This window comes from Orbicella franksi, chromosome 3 (assembly GCF_964199315.1).
Source record: "Orbicella franksi chromosome 3, jaOrbFran1.1, whole genome shotgun sequence".
Classification (NCBI taxonomy): domain Eukaryota; kingdom Metazoa; phylum Cnidaria; class Anthozoa; order Scleractinia; family Merulinidae; genus Orbicella; species Orbicella franksi.
The window spans coordinates 11,216,578-11,230,300 of NC_138147.1; the positions used below are offsets into that span (position 1 = coordinate 11,216,578).

General features: G+C 36.9%; 3 protein-coding genes across 5 annotated transcripts in view; 1 reads left to right on the top strand and 2 right to left on the bottom strand.

The window, feature by feature from the left end:
* Positions 1-3,265, bottom strand: part of LOC145481205 (ATP-dependent chromatin remodeler CHD4-like) — a 34,391-nt gene extending 31,126 nt beyond the window's left edge. For all 3 annotated transcript variants that reach the window (XM_081459635.1, XM_081459634.1, XM_081459636.1), the window contains exons 1-3: positions 3,086-3,265; positions 799-905; positions 240-350 (exon numbers count right to left, since the gene is read on the bottom strand). In XM_081459635.1, the coding sequence (XP_081315761.1) occupies positions 240-350; positions 799-905; positions 3,086-3,143 (276 nt within the window). In that variant the 5' untranslated portion in view covers positions 3,144-3,265. The remainder of the gene's footprint in view (positions 1-239; positions 351-798; positions 906-3,085) is intronic.
* A 2,077-nt stretch (positions 3,266-5,342) lies between these two features.
* On the bottom strand, positions 5,343-9,328 carry LOC145481211 (translocon-associated protein subunit gamma-like). Its single transcript, XM_081459643.1, has 5 exons — positions 9,108-9,328; positions 8,877-9,003; positions 7,400-7,492; positions 6,370-6,501; positions 5,343-5,472 (listed from the first exon to the last, which is right to left on the bottom strand). The coding sequence occupies exons 1-5, from the start codon at positions 9,232-9,234 to the stop codon at positions 5,403-5,405; spliced, it is 549 nt and encodes a 182-aa protein (XP_081315769.1). The 5' UTR covers positions 9,235-9,328; the 3' UTR covers positions 5,343-5,402.
* An 82-nt stretch (positions 9,329-9,410) lies between these two features.
* Positions 9,411-11,401, top strand: LOC145481207 (BTB/POZ domain-containing protein 6-like). Its single transcript, XM_081459638.1, has one exon. The coding sequence runs from the start codon at positions 9,442-9,444 to the stop codon at positions 10,780-10,782; it is 1,341 nt and encodes a 446-aa protein (XP_081315764.1). The 5' UTR covers positions 9,411-9,441; the 3' UTR covers positions 10,783-11,401.
* The last annotated feature ends 2,322 nt before the right edge of the window (positions 11,402-13,723 follow it).

Genomic DNA, 13,723 nt, shown 5'->3' on the forward strand with positions numbered 1-13,723 from the left:
TATTAGGTCTACAAGCTATTTAAACACACACATATGTCCACTATTCCCTACTCTGTAATGAAAAAAACCTTGTTCTTTATTACTCTTGTATTCAAACCATTATTTGAATGAAATTCCTTCTGTCCCGAGACCTCAAAATTGAGCATCTTGACAAAAATCTTTATATCTATTAAGTGGTTATTATGGTTATTCATCTTCCTAAGGGGTTTTAGGTGGGATTATAAATAAGATGCACTTACTTCCTTGTTTTCATCAGCATTTACATTTGTGTCCCCAGAAAGAGAGTCTTTATCTGAGGCTGCATTTGACTTCTTTACAGTCAGTTCATCATCCAAGACATTTGCATCTTCCTGTGAAGTATCAGGATGTGACAACTGACAGTCATAAACAATACCAATGCATGCTTATTAAAGGTGTACTATCAGAAATGATAACTTCAGCTGCTGACTGTTTCTGGTCCAATTTAAAGTGAACAAGAAAACAACATAAAAAATTATATCCTGATTATATCCTGAAGAAATGTGATGGACTTAGGTTGTTATTTTCTAATTCCCACAAAACTGAGGTATCCTGATCTTAAGTTTGAACTAGAACACAAAGCAAAACGTTGTTTACATGATAATATTATGCTCTGCTTAGCTTGTTATCATTTAACATTCGTGAACTTTCCATTTCTTAAAAGTACCCTTTAATAAAACTTCAGGAGAAAAAGAAGAAAAGCAGCATCCTAAACGTCACTATTCAATTTTTCCAAAATAATCTTCACTCACTCAGTTGCTGTGTGAATCAATACCTCACCTCATTATCATCCTCTCTCTTACGCTTCTTTCCATTTTGGGTGCTCTTTGCTGATCCAGAATCCTCTGTCCTTCTTTTCTTAGCTTGAGGTCTCTCACCATCAGCATCTGCTCACAACATGCACATATTACATCTCATGAACGGAAAATCCAAATAGCAAATAATAGTAAATTGTCACTGCAAGCCTTGATAACGTTATGGTTAGTGTAACATTTGCACTTGAAAAAGTAGTTACATGCATGGATCTACTTCCATTTTTAATAACACCTTTCCCTATGTACTTTGTGGTAAATACTATGGATTAGCATATCGTGGTGCATACACTCACATATTAGCATATTCTTCAGGTGAAATAGCTGTGTTGATCTATTTTCGTAACTCATTGATCCTTTGCATTTTTTTACACTTCCATCAATGATTGACCTTAGCGAGTTTATCTCTATTCACCTTTAAAGATTCAGACAGGAAAAATATCTCCATTGGGGAGGGGGAGGGGGTACATTCTGGAACAACACAATGGCAAAAAAGGTTGATGCATGTAAATTCAAATGAGTGTTTCAAAGTTGGGAGAGTTTGTTTGGTTGTTAGCAGTTCGGCTCTGTAATAGTGCATAATCTTGTGCTTTGCTGGTCATACAATAACAAGTAAAGCAAAGGAGAGCTATGAAGAAGTGGTGGATACATTGCTTACAAAATGGAGAGGTCTGCTTCGATTAGCTGCTATATGCTTGAACAGGTTTTGAAGATAATATCTTCAAAAGGTCACACAAATAAGTCAATTGAAAATAAATCTGTCCTTGAAGCACAATATTCATGATTTTGTTTCTTACAATTTTAATTATCCACCCTCAAAAGTTAAAATAATTAAAAGTTTTTTCTTGACACCTTTGTGGTCTTTATGAATTTCGCAGCACACCATGCCCTTCCAGGATTTTTGCATTACCCTACTGTAAATAATTTTGTTTTAATCTACTTTTCTAATTGGCCTTCGTACTTTTGGCTGCAGGGGTGCTTTGGTGAGATCGACTGATAAGTTGTGCTACTGTTTCCAATAGCTTTGTAGGGCACAGTTTTCCCAATACAGACCTCCCTGCTGGAAAATAACACATATCTAGTATTCACCTTTCAAAATTGATACGAATCTCAAACTCAAGCAATCAGGAAATTTCTGACCATTTATTTTCATGGCAGAATTTGAGATGAAGCAAGCAGTTTTTTTCTTTCCAAAAATGAGCCACAAACTGGTCTCAAGAGACAGATACGTGGGAGATGCAAAAATGCTCTATGATTCCTCATTCCAACAAATTCCTCAAATTTGGCCACTGCTGGATATTTTTAGTTTACTTTACCGAGTTTAACTGGAAATTAAATTATGTGCAAGAAGCTAAAAGTCACCCCTTCTCCTCTACTCATGCAGGGACACAAACGTTAAGAATCTGAAACAATATTGCCCGCAAGAAATGCCTTACAGAGAGCCTGCGATCCTTTCCCTGCTAGAAGGGGAGCGATCCTTCAACTGTACATATAAATTCATTACCATATACTAATCGCCTCCCTAAACAACATAAACCACATAGCATTTTAACCAATTTTACCTAAGATTTGCCGTCTCGATATGACGACAAGAGAACGGAGAAGCCGGCAAGCGGTTTAATTTAAAAAACTATGTTGAGTGTCTTAAAATGCAGAATAAAAATTCCCTATTCTTGACTGTGGCAATTTGCGTTTGTTGACCTCTACCAGACACGATTAGTTACGAGTTATTGAATGGAAATCCAACATTTTTGCGCAGTGAATATTTTCCGATTCTTGCCCAAATCCCACACGGTTCTAAAGCTCGGCGAGACCGGAGCGACTTCACATCTCGGACAGCGCGAACTTTTAAATTCACGAGGTTAAAGCGAGGAAAACTCCCTCCAGAAGGGAAAATGCAGCTAAAATCCTTTTGTTCTTAACAGATTGACCTTTTGGGGAAGCTGCCATCGTAATAATACATGAAGAAGTATAAAACAAGAGGGCATCCCCTAACAAAGCATATGCCATACACTCGACTGTAAATGCGATGAACGCGCCAATTCTCAAAACACAAACATCACGCTTGAAAACATAACATTTTCTTACTCACAAACGAAGTATTTCACATCAAAATTTTAGAAGAAGCAAAAATCTTGCTCATCTAAATGCTTTTACATTCAGTTCCAGACGCAAACGCAACAAATGTCAAATTCACCCGAAATAGTAAGATTATCATAAAGACACATGGAAATCACGGAAATTACGCTACCTACCGTTTGAGCCTTCCGTTGAGGATTGTAATTCTTTCTTTCTACTGTTGGTCGAGGACATTTTTAGTCGTCACATATGGGCAGAAATGGAGCTTAGAAAGCCGGTGAAATAGGAAATAAATTACAGAGAGAAATGTGGAAAAATTCTTCGTTTCCGAAAGATGGCGACTGCGACTTGCGCAGCTGCCTTTGTCGGCGGCCGGTCGCCAACCTGAACTTGTGTTAACTAGGGAGAAACTGAAAGATTGATCAAAACACCGTTGTGTCGTTTAAGTTTTCTCGCGTAATGTTGCACAAAATGAAACAATTTCTTGCAGTCAAAAACAATATATGTACTGGGTATCTTAAGGACCCTCATTCTTAAACAGATAATTTACCGTTTTGGAATAAACGCATTTATTAGGAATGAGTGTTTCTGTTTTCTCCTTACGAATCATCACGTGACAAAAGAGTTTCCTTTTCACTGAGATCCTGCAGAACTCCTTGCTGAAAAATCCTGCTTTTTCACATGGTAACCGGCAAAGTGTACAAAACTCACCACAAAACTTTAGTAACTGAAATGAAGTTTTAGATTTGGGTAACATGTATTTTACTTGAACAAATAAACAGAACAAAATAAAAAATTCAAGTGTGCATAAAAGTTGATCAAATTTTGAATTCTCCTCAACCACCGATTCAAGGAGTTGGCTAAATTTTAAAATAATAGATAGTCCATAATAAGCTAACTCTCTGTGATTGGCTGAATACTTAGTTGATTGACAGAATCCAGCTTTGCAGTTGAATACCACTCCCTTTAGCATCCCCCTTAGCTCATAGTAAATAAAAGATGCCTAATTTATGGAGCTAAATGCAACTTATTGTTTTTGTTGTTTTTTAACTGGGTTGAAAAGGGTAATGCTGTATTCCTTGTAATTTCTTCTTTCCTCAACCTTTTTTCAGTTTTCAACTTTTTAAAAAAATATTTCAGTAAATCCATACCCTCCCCCCCCCTCATGTAAGATGCAAGGTGTTTGAATCATCCAACCCTTCAGAAATTCCAGTTTAGCATTATACTTTTCTTTGCAATTTTTGGCTTTTAGGACCCTCTCTCCCACACAATTTGGAATTTCCAGAGACCTTCCACGGGGTGCATATGGATATTTTCTAAAATCCGAAACAAATGATCCCCCTTCCACTATTGCAAATTTTGAAAAAGATCTACCTTTCCATCTTAATTTTTGCAATAGTTCAGTGTCTTGCAAAAAAGAAAAAGATGCACAGATAAATACATTGGTGTGAACTGTTTGACCAGGAATTTTGTCTGAATATAATCTTCATTGGATTAATTACTCTGTTACTATGGCTTGACATTAAAATAATACTATCATTCATATATTTCGAAGAACTTGCATGGCAGGATAATCATAACATACAAGACTACTAAAAACCGCAGACAAGCATTTTGTTGATGGAACTTTTTAGGAGTACATACTACACTTGTGAACACTCCTTCAAAACTTAAGTCACCCTTCTGTAGCTGAGTCCCCAGTTATTAGTATTTTTGTACTTCTGAAGCAATGTGCATCCTATCTCCCAACTTCATAAACTAGCCAAGGCAGTAATCTTGAGTCAATAGCCAAGTTCCTTTTAAATGTTTTCATGCTTGGCAAAAGAATGAAACCTTTCATGGGTCCTCCTGGAAACCAAATTAGACCTGTCAGCGATAATCACACTACATCCTAATCACAAGGCTGTGAAACAAGTGCATCAGAACTTCAAGAGAATGCTTTTATCTATGTTTTGAGTGGCTTAAAGCAAAATGTTTATTTTTAGTAATTCAGAGTAATGTTATAGTCAACTGCCACAGTAAGACATCCTTTGGATTGGAATAAGCATAGGCTGTGGAGTGGTATTGTATCTTATGGGATCGCAAAGTATCAATGTTCACATCTATTGTTTGGACCAAAACAGAGTGCCTGATTACGAGAAGTATTGTCTGCCACTATCTTGAGATCAAAGTGATTTTATCCCAAGTTAGAGCAATCAGTATAAAGAAATTCCTTTAGAGTATTGATCAATGACAGCGATAAAGGAAAGCATCAACTGAGGGTATTCTCTTGATGTATCAACAAACTCTACAAAGTTTTTCTCAGAGGAATGAGTATCAATCAACAAGGAGTATTATTTTATATTTCCAGGTGGGATTGAAAAGGTTAATGATGAATAGTTCAGAAAAAAAAGATAGTACAAAAAATAATGGAACACAGTAAATCTTTTAACTACGTCATTTATTAAAATCAATAAATGGAAGACAGCTGAGCCACTTTGATCCTTTTCCTTCTCAAGCAGATGATCCAGTTGACAGCAAAGCTAGCACACCACCAGCTAAGGATGTGGACAGCAGATAGTTTCTAAAATGCTGTTAAGGAAATGCCATGACAGCAAGGTGTACATACAAATTAGCGACAAATCTGTGAAGTTTAAAACTTGGCTTTTCACTAGTCTCAAACAAGTGACAAAACATTTTCACCTAATATTAGTAAATGAATATGTTAAAATTATCTAATAATATTATTAATTAATATATGATAACCAGTTGACCCTCAAATAAAAACGTCCTATTTACAGACGCCAAAGATAAAAGGGTCTCATGTAATTTTCTTGTAATACTGTTGTCAAAGGTCCACAATGAAAAACGAAATTCACACATTTTTTACTTAAAATGGTTGATATATGTAGAAAAATTAATGCACATTACACAAATGACAATAACTAAGAAGACTTTTTGTTGGTGCTACACGAAGTATACAAGGAAACTGCTGTCTGTATCACTGCAGGCCAGTGTTAAACGTACGCATCGAACCGAGCCATTGAACCACCCATGTTTTGACTTCCCAGATGGATTTAAACATTCTGGATTCAGTCATTTTGTCTTTGTGTTGTAAAATTCATTATATAAGAAATCAAAAAGGAATGACAAATAATTGTGAGACTGTTTTCATCTCTAATTTAAATCTCAAAAAGGAGGTTGTCCGGGCAGGCAACTTGGTATGTTTTTCTTGTCACCTAAAGATGGAAGCCGGTTACCTAAGGTGAACGGGTGCTGTTAGAGCACAGCCTTGACCTGACAGTGGGAGAAAATCAACAAGCACTTCTACTAAGACTTTTTTCAAATTGAAGGGAATGAAGAACCTCCTGGTTTAGCAGTGCCAGCACTGACAAACTAGGAAGGGTTAGTAATCAAGCCTACCACCAACCTGTCCCTTAGTAACAATTCCCATAAAAGAGGTAGATAATGTAAAGGATACGCAGCAGGATTGAATGTTCGCAGAACATAAAATGATGCTATCAGAATCAAGAATAGGTACAGGGCATTGTTGTAAAATATGGAGAAAGTGATGGCTTCAGTTTCAGCAACCTTGTTCTTTTTCCAAAGGATTCTACAAAACAAAGTCATAACTTAACATTAGTTTTACAACATTATCATTTTACACAGACTTACATAACCATTAAAATTGCAGCCAATTAAATAGGTAAGCACTCGGCTTCAACACACATGGCTCCACCTCCTTAAAGGAACTAATCCCAAGCTCATCTATTGCTGCTGAGTTTAAATAGGGATAAATAACTGTTTTTCTACACTGCATACAGAAAAAGGAACCTTTAACATGGTACAAACATAAACTGAAAACACAAAATCAATGTGGTTTACCCCCTATAATTTGAACTCCAGAGAGCTTGAATTTCCCCTTAACCCAAACCAAACTTGATTTCCCCTGGATTTGCCTCTTTCACGGACTGGTATTACCCTTGGTTACTCAAACCCGTCCAAAATTAAACCTCCTGCTAATTTGAAGCAATTCTATTCTTTCAGGTCATTTTCTCTCAAACTTCATTGGTCAAAGTCCAATTTGTCAAAGTTTTTCTGAGTGATGGGCTGAAAGAGATTAGTGTGAAGTATCAGAGATGATTACAAGACTATTTTTGAGTGGTCCTTTTCTCTTTTTATTAAAACAAATTGTTGCAGCTATGTACTGCAGCAGCTAACCAAAGTATTTGTCTGCTGCTCTCTTATGTTTTATTCTCTTCAGATCTGTTATGATTTATTATGTTTGCAAACTACTGTTCTTGTGCTACTCTTTCTTTGTTATGAACCTTACTGAAACAAATAGTTCTATTTCCAAATTTTTCAGTGATTCATTGCCACCTCCCGATAGCACAATCCCTCAATAACTCAAACTTTCCTTGATTTTCCTTGAAGGTTTGAATCATTGAGAGTCAGTTGTATGTATTATAACACATAAAAGATGTTTAAGCTGGATGAAATTTTATTTCAACCTTTCATCCTTTTCTTGGCGTGTCAGCTTCTTGTTAGAATCAAGCTCCATGCTAACTTCTTTGGTAACTGAAGCATCTCGACGCTGGGCTATCCTGAAATAAACATGTAACACAATACACTTAAAAGCTATAACTACAGTATACATGTACAGCTACAGTTTACATAATGATTGACATTCAACATGGCAAACACATTTAAGCTTGGTTAAACTATTGTATTAGTAAATTTGTTAACCTAAGTATGACCAACTAATTAACAATGATATTTTACCATAATGTATTTATCATCTTTTACTAACATGTAAGGTAGGTTAAGTCTTCATATGAGCCAAGTGGCCCATCAGGCCGGAACTTATCCTGGTTTCTAGAGCATGAAGTAACTAGGAGTATTTCTACCGCCCCCTGGATGGGATGCTAGTCCATTGCAAGGATACCCCCAGCATTAATTTTGCCGGAACCCATTCATACACCTGGGTGGAGAGAGGTACTGTGAGAGTAAAGTGTCTTGCCCAAGAACACAATGCAATGTCCCTGGCCAAGGCTCAAACCCAGACCACTCGATCTAGAGACAAGCATACTAATCATGAGGCCATCGCTCCTCACTCTACCAACATGTACTTCAACCTATCTTCTTTATGCTACATAGCGCAAAAGGATTCATTTATCACTATACTGGAAACTTTCAATATTGTTGATCCTAACAATATGCAGGACAAATGCCACACATGAACTTAGTGCCCTCAGTAGCTTTGTGGTTAGCATATGTCACAGTATATCAAGGGTTGCGGATTTTGACTCCTTGGGGCACACAGAATTTTTTAACCTGGATTGTGGTTGTGTGAATTTGTCCTCAACAATATCAGTTAAATGAGATATATGAAAAAAGAGATATATGTTACCAGTTTCTGTATCTAGATTATCATTTATGTATGCTCAGGGACCAAATCAATCAAACACAATCTGATTACCCAATTGCTATAAAGTTGAGTGTGCCCTGAAACACACTTGGGATAAATAATGTAGAGATTATTAGCACATATTTGATTCACTGGTCTAAAATAATATCGCATTTATGCAGGACTACTCAGTGGCAGATCCAGGAGGGGGAAGGGGGGGGGGGGTGCTTGTCCTGCCGGCTTTTCTTCCTTCTTCTTTCTTCATTTTTTTTTACCCAAAATAATTGGGGATGGGACCCCCAGGCCCCTCCCCTAGATGTGCCACTGCTGCTGAGCCAGTGAGGCTCAAAAAAAGCCTGCATGTAACAAAAAAAAATTTGAAGAAATAAATGAATTTAAAATGAAAACCTACAGCTCTTCATCATATGAAGTCTAAAAATTCTCACTTTATCTTCCATGTTCAGTCGCAAAATCAGGGCTAAGTGATTGCGGACAAATAAAATTAGGAAACATATATACACTTAAAATGACCTAAGTGTTTGGAAAGCTATATTGAAGGTTTCCTGTAACCTTATACTCACTTATGTTTCAATTGAAATTTCACGTTCTTGTAGGCAAAAGCCACTAGCCACGTGCTGATCAGAGTCATCACAACAAACATGATACCAGAAGAATAGGGGTCCATCTGGTGAATCCTCCAAAACAGCCCTGAAATCAGTTTCACAAATCCCTTACACACAATTTCTGATTCAAACAAAGAGCACATGCAATAATGTAAAATAGTGAAATAAATACTAAAACGACATGCTTACAGAGGGGAATGGCTGAGACGAAGAACGCGTTGGCATAGAACAATGCTGAAGATTTAGTGGAGACGGTTCTACTGAAGTTTTGCAGCAAAATTTCGTCTTCTTTAGTGAGTTTTTTGCCGACCGCCATGATGAATGAGTTGGCACGGGAAAGAGGAAATGGAAGAGTAGGACCGGGTTCTAAAATACAACTTCTTCACAGTCTCTCTCGGTCATATCATGTGAACTCCTGGCGCAAATTTGTTGTTTGTTGTTGTTTGTTGTTTCCCGCCATTTTGCAAAATTCAGTTCAGGTTACATTATATTTTTTGAGTCTCTATGCAGTTATTTCTCCAAAATGTCCTCTCAGAAAGAAACATGGCAAACAACAAGACCAACCATTAGATCAAGAAGCAAATTTATGTTCAACAATGAGCTTCTGAGTGATATTTCCTTTGTCGTTCCAGTGCAATTGGACGAGAATGAAAACAAGAAATGCAAGAAGGCGATTCCCGCTCATAAGTTCGTACTGGCGATAAGTAGCCCAGTATTCTTTGCCATGTTCTTTGGCGATCTTGCGGAGAAGTCAAACTCTATCACGCTCCCTGACTGCGAGTACGAGAGTTTGCTAGAACTTTTTCGCTTTATGTATTGCGACGAGGTAAAATTGAATGAAGACAATGTTATGCAAGTCCTGTATTTGGCCAAGAAGTATATCTTGCCTTCGCTTGTTGATAGATGCTCTGAGTATCTGGAAGAAATCTTAAATACTTCTAATGTGTTTTGCGTGATGACTCACGCTCAAGGCTATGGAGAGAAAAGTCTGGTGAAAGAGTGCTGGAAAGTGATCGATAAACATGCAGAAGAGGCGGTGAAAATGGAAGGATTCTTCACAATAAAAAGGCCTTTGCTTGAAGAACTAGTCAAGAGAGATTCATTAAACATTAAAGAAGTGGATTTATTCAAAGCGGTCGATGGCTGGGCAACAAAAGAATGCCAGCGATTGGGATTAATGCCTGGTGGTAGAGCAAAAAGATCAGTCCTTGGAGAAAAGATTGTCAAAGCAATTCGTTTTCCTGTCATGACACGGGATGACTTTGATAAAGCTGTTCTTGATTGTAGAATATTAACAATACAAGAAGCTTTTACTATGGAGGCGCATTACAACTCAGTTTCAACCTCGCCAATTGAATTCTTAAAAGTTAAAAGGAGTGGTCTGCGTCAGAGATGTTGCCGATTCAGCTCTGTTGTGCTGGAAACTGGGAACCTTCCTTATCGCTCATACCATCAAGACTGCCTGTACTTTGCAGTGGACAGGGAAGTTGTCTTGCATGGAGTCTCTATGTTTGGAAGCCAAAGTCGGAAATACCAGGTGACGGTAACGCTCAGAGATTCCACTGATGGTTCCATTATGGCTACCAAAACAGGGAAATGCTCTTCTGTGTTCATGGAATTAACGGAAGGATCAGGTACTTTTTATGGCTTCGACATAATATTTGACGACCCTCTGTTTCTAAAGAAAGGCGTGTTGTATTATGTGAAAGCTGCGATGTCTGGGCCAATCATTTGGCATGGAAGTAGTGGTGTCAATTCCATTCAGTGTCCTGGTGTTAAATTTAGCTTCAAAAACCACAAGAAGAATTTGAAAACCAGTATTAGAGAAGGACAGTTCCCTCACTTTCTATTCAGCTTAGAATAAGTAGAATTGCAGCCTACCAATGAGGAGTTACTGTTAGGGCTAATAACATGCATGTACACATGTAGGTTTAAAGCAGGGCTAAAACTTAACTCCAGTGTGCAGTGGCCAGCCAGACCAGTATCCTTGATCTCTAAGTGGCCCAGGACCAAATCAAGTGGCCCTGGAATTTCTGTTGTTGAATTTACCTGAATATTCGTCTTCTGGCCTTTTACTGTTTTGAAATGTTCACACTCTTTTGTTAGAATCATAAATCAGTGTTGGAAATTAGCCCTCGGCTGCTTGCCAATGCAAGTGTGGAAAGCGTCAGGCAATTACAGATCATTGATCACTTGCCCGTTTGGGGAGTACCATTTTCATTTTTGGTTTAAGCTTAAATATTTATACCACTCCTTTTTGTTTTACATTTTGGCAACAATATCTCTAAACAAAAACATACCAGTGCTTTTTTTCCTACCTGTTTTATCTTTCAAGATGCCCAAATAATTTGGCAATAACACACAGTATAGTGTTTCATAAATAGACGAAATGAAAAACGGCTACCTCTGATAATTTACAATACACGTATATGAAGTGATACTGTTGGTCTCTATTTGAGGCGGCAGTAATTAGTACATGAGAATTAAAGATTCGCTTGCTAAGAAATGTATCTCACGAGGATACATCTTGAAATAGAAACTGCTTTGAAAATTAAAGTGCCTCTGTTGTAGTCATCTTTTGGTTTAGGTAGTTAGTAGAATTTTTTATTAAAGGGAAAACATCAGTCTTCTACAGGCCAACAAGCTGTTCACTCCTATGTCTCGATTCCATGGATATATGTGAATTTGGTAACGCCAGTTATTTGTTAAACTGTTTTTACAGAAATGTGGAAAAATTTCCAAGAAGTGTCAAAAACTGATGATAAAAACGAGGATAAAACAGTAAAATCAGTCCCCAATCCTAACAAGGGGTCTCCTAAATGGAGCAGAAAAAGAAAGGACAACGCAAAATAGCAAACCGGGCCTCTGTAATTACAAGATACCAAAAAAATTTATGGTTTGTGAATCATTGTGAATATTTTTTTGTGGGGGGCATTCTTCTGGGTGAGTGAAAATTACACAGGGCCAGTGGATTTTGAGAATTACTCACCTGAATGGCAAGTGCCGTCAAAATTTAGTTTCCAACACTGATAATTTCGGTTAACTTCCTAAACATCTTTCTTATTCTTTGGTTGTTCGGTCAGCAGTAACTCAGTATCCTGACTACCAGAGAAATCTTCACTTTTGTCATAATTTAATTAAATTATCCAAAACTGTTGTGGAGGTGATAACACGTGCGATGAAAACACACTGCACAGTACTCTGGATGAGTCTGGAGTCACATGGCAAATGGTGTCTCAATAAGTATGGATTGGCTTGGAATTGTTTATGGATTTAATCCACCTGGAATTTTCCACTAACTAAACATTCAGTAAAGTTGATGAAATTAGAGTTGGTGGAAAGAAAAGAAAGTTAAACTACTAATTATTTTATTTGTATTTTAACTTCGTACTTTGCAATACCTTGTGCTGAATATTTGTAATTTTTGTATTGTAGTCACATATTATGTGATTAAAACTCTAGTTTTGGTCGCCCTTTTAGGTTTTTAGTCACCACTGGCAAGCTGGCAACTGTCACATTTTAGCCCTGGTTAAGCAAGTCTGAGGGAAAGTGCTCAAGGAGAGTAAACCATTATTTAGTTAACCAAAATTACTATGACTCCCCTCCCTCAAAGAAAATCCTCGAAGAATCATTTGCATCTCAAAATGTATTCACCTTAAATCCAAACCCCTCCCATTTAAATGCTATTTCTTATTGCTGAACTCATCTCCCCTCCCCTCCCCCCAAACAAAGCAGAAAAGTTTCCTCACCCCTCCACTCCAAGAATCCCCCTCACCTCACACTCACTTTTATCCCTGAGCAACACTTTATAAAGGTGAATGAATCAATCAAGGTACATGTACAAGTTTGTTATATCATTGACTATTGTTTATTTAAGGTTACATTGTTTTCCCAGGTTCTGTTTGCTTGAAGCTAGTTTATCAAAGTCTCATTTAATCTGTTGCTCAAAGTTTGTTTTTGAGTTTGTAAAATTAAGTGTTCTGCGATTGTCCAGAAATTATTATAAAATTATATAAAAATATTTTCAGATTTATCAAAATCAATAAAGACACTATGACAAAAGTTTGCAAGTTATTTTTAAAGTTACAAATTAACATACATGTAATTGTATACTGAAAACAGATGGGAAATGAAGAGTGTCATTTTGATGTTATGATAAAAAATAATATTTTATATGTTTACCCTCTTCACTTGCTGATAAAGTTAGTTTAGGTTCCTGTGAAGACTGAGGAAATTAAAAGATTGTCACACTATTAAATAGTTGACTTGTATTGTTATGCAATAAAGTTATAATAATTGTTTTCTGACTTGCAGAATCCTGTAAAAGAAGTTGCACTCTTTAGAACCCTGTTTTTCATTTACTGACAGGGGGGCTGTACAAATGAGGCCAAATTGAATTCAGTTTCGCACAGTTTTTGCATCCACCTCTCTCTGTTTTTTATGCATCTTTCACAAAATTTCATGGATGAATTAAGTGATTAAGTGCTTAAACAGAGAGAGGTCTACTTGTAATATGGGTTAGTTTACATTTGTAAGTGAGACTGATTCAATTGTTTCACAAAAAAAGGGAAATCCTAAGCTACTGGTGCATGTTTTTTCAGTACTAAAAACAGTTCTTATTGATATCTTTCATCCATCAATTTCTAACCCAGAAAAATCCTCATATCATAAATTTCAAACCAGAAAGGGCTTTGTATATTGTACCTTCATCATATTATACCTGAGTACTACCTAGACATAAGCCAAAGACTGTACCTCCCACGCTGCCCTAGTTATTATGGTAACTACCATAGTTGAATTTTAGT

What these genes read in the sequence shown, in the direction of transcription:
- LOC145481211 (XM_081459643.1), bottom strand. Translation starts at nt 9,234, where the DNA reads ATGGCGGTCGGCAAAAAACTCACTAAAGAAGACGAAATTTTGCTGCAA. An exon ending in CGCCAAGAAAAGGATGAAAG is followed by an intron (nt 6,502 to 7,399) that starts GTTGAAATAAAA and finishes TTTGTTTTGTAG; the next exon opens with AATCCTTTGGAAAAAGAACA. An exon ending in CGAACATTCAATCCTGCTGC is followed by an intron (nt 5,473 to 6,369) that starts GTATCCTTTACA and finishes ACAGCATTTTAG; the next exon opens with AAACTATCTGCTGTCCACAT.
- LOC145481207 (XM_081459638.1), top strand. Translation starts at nt 9,442, where the DNA reads ATGTCCTCTCAGAAAGAAACATGGCAAACAACAAGACCAACCATTAGA.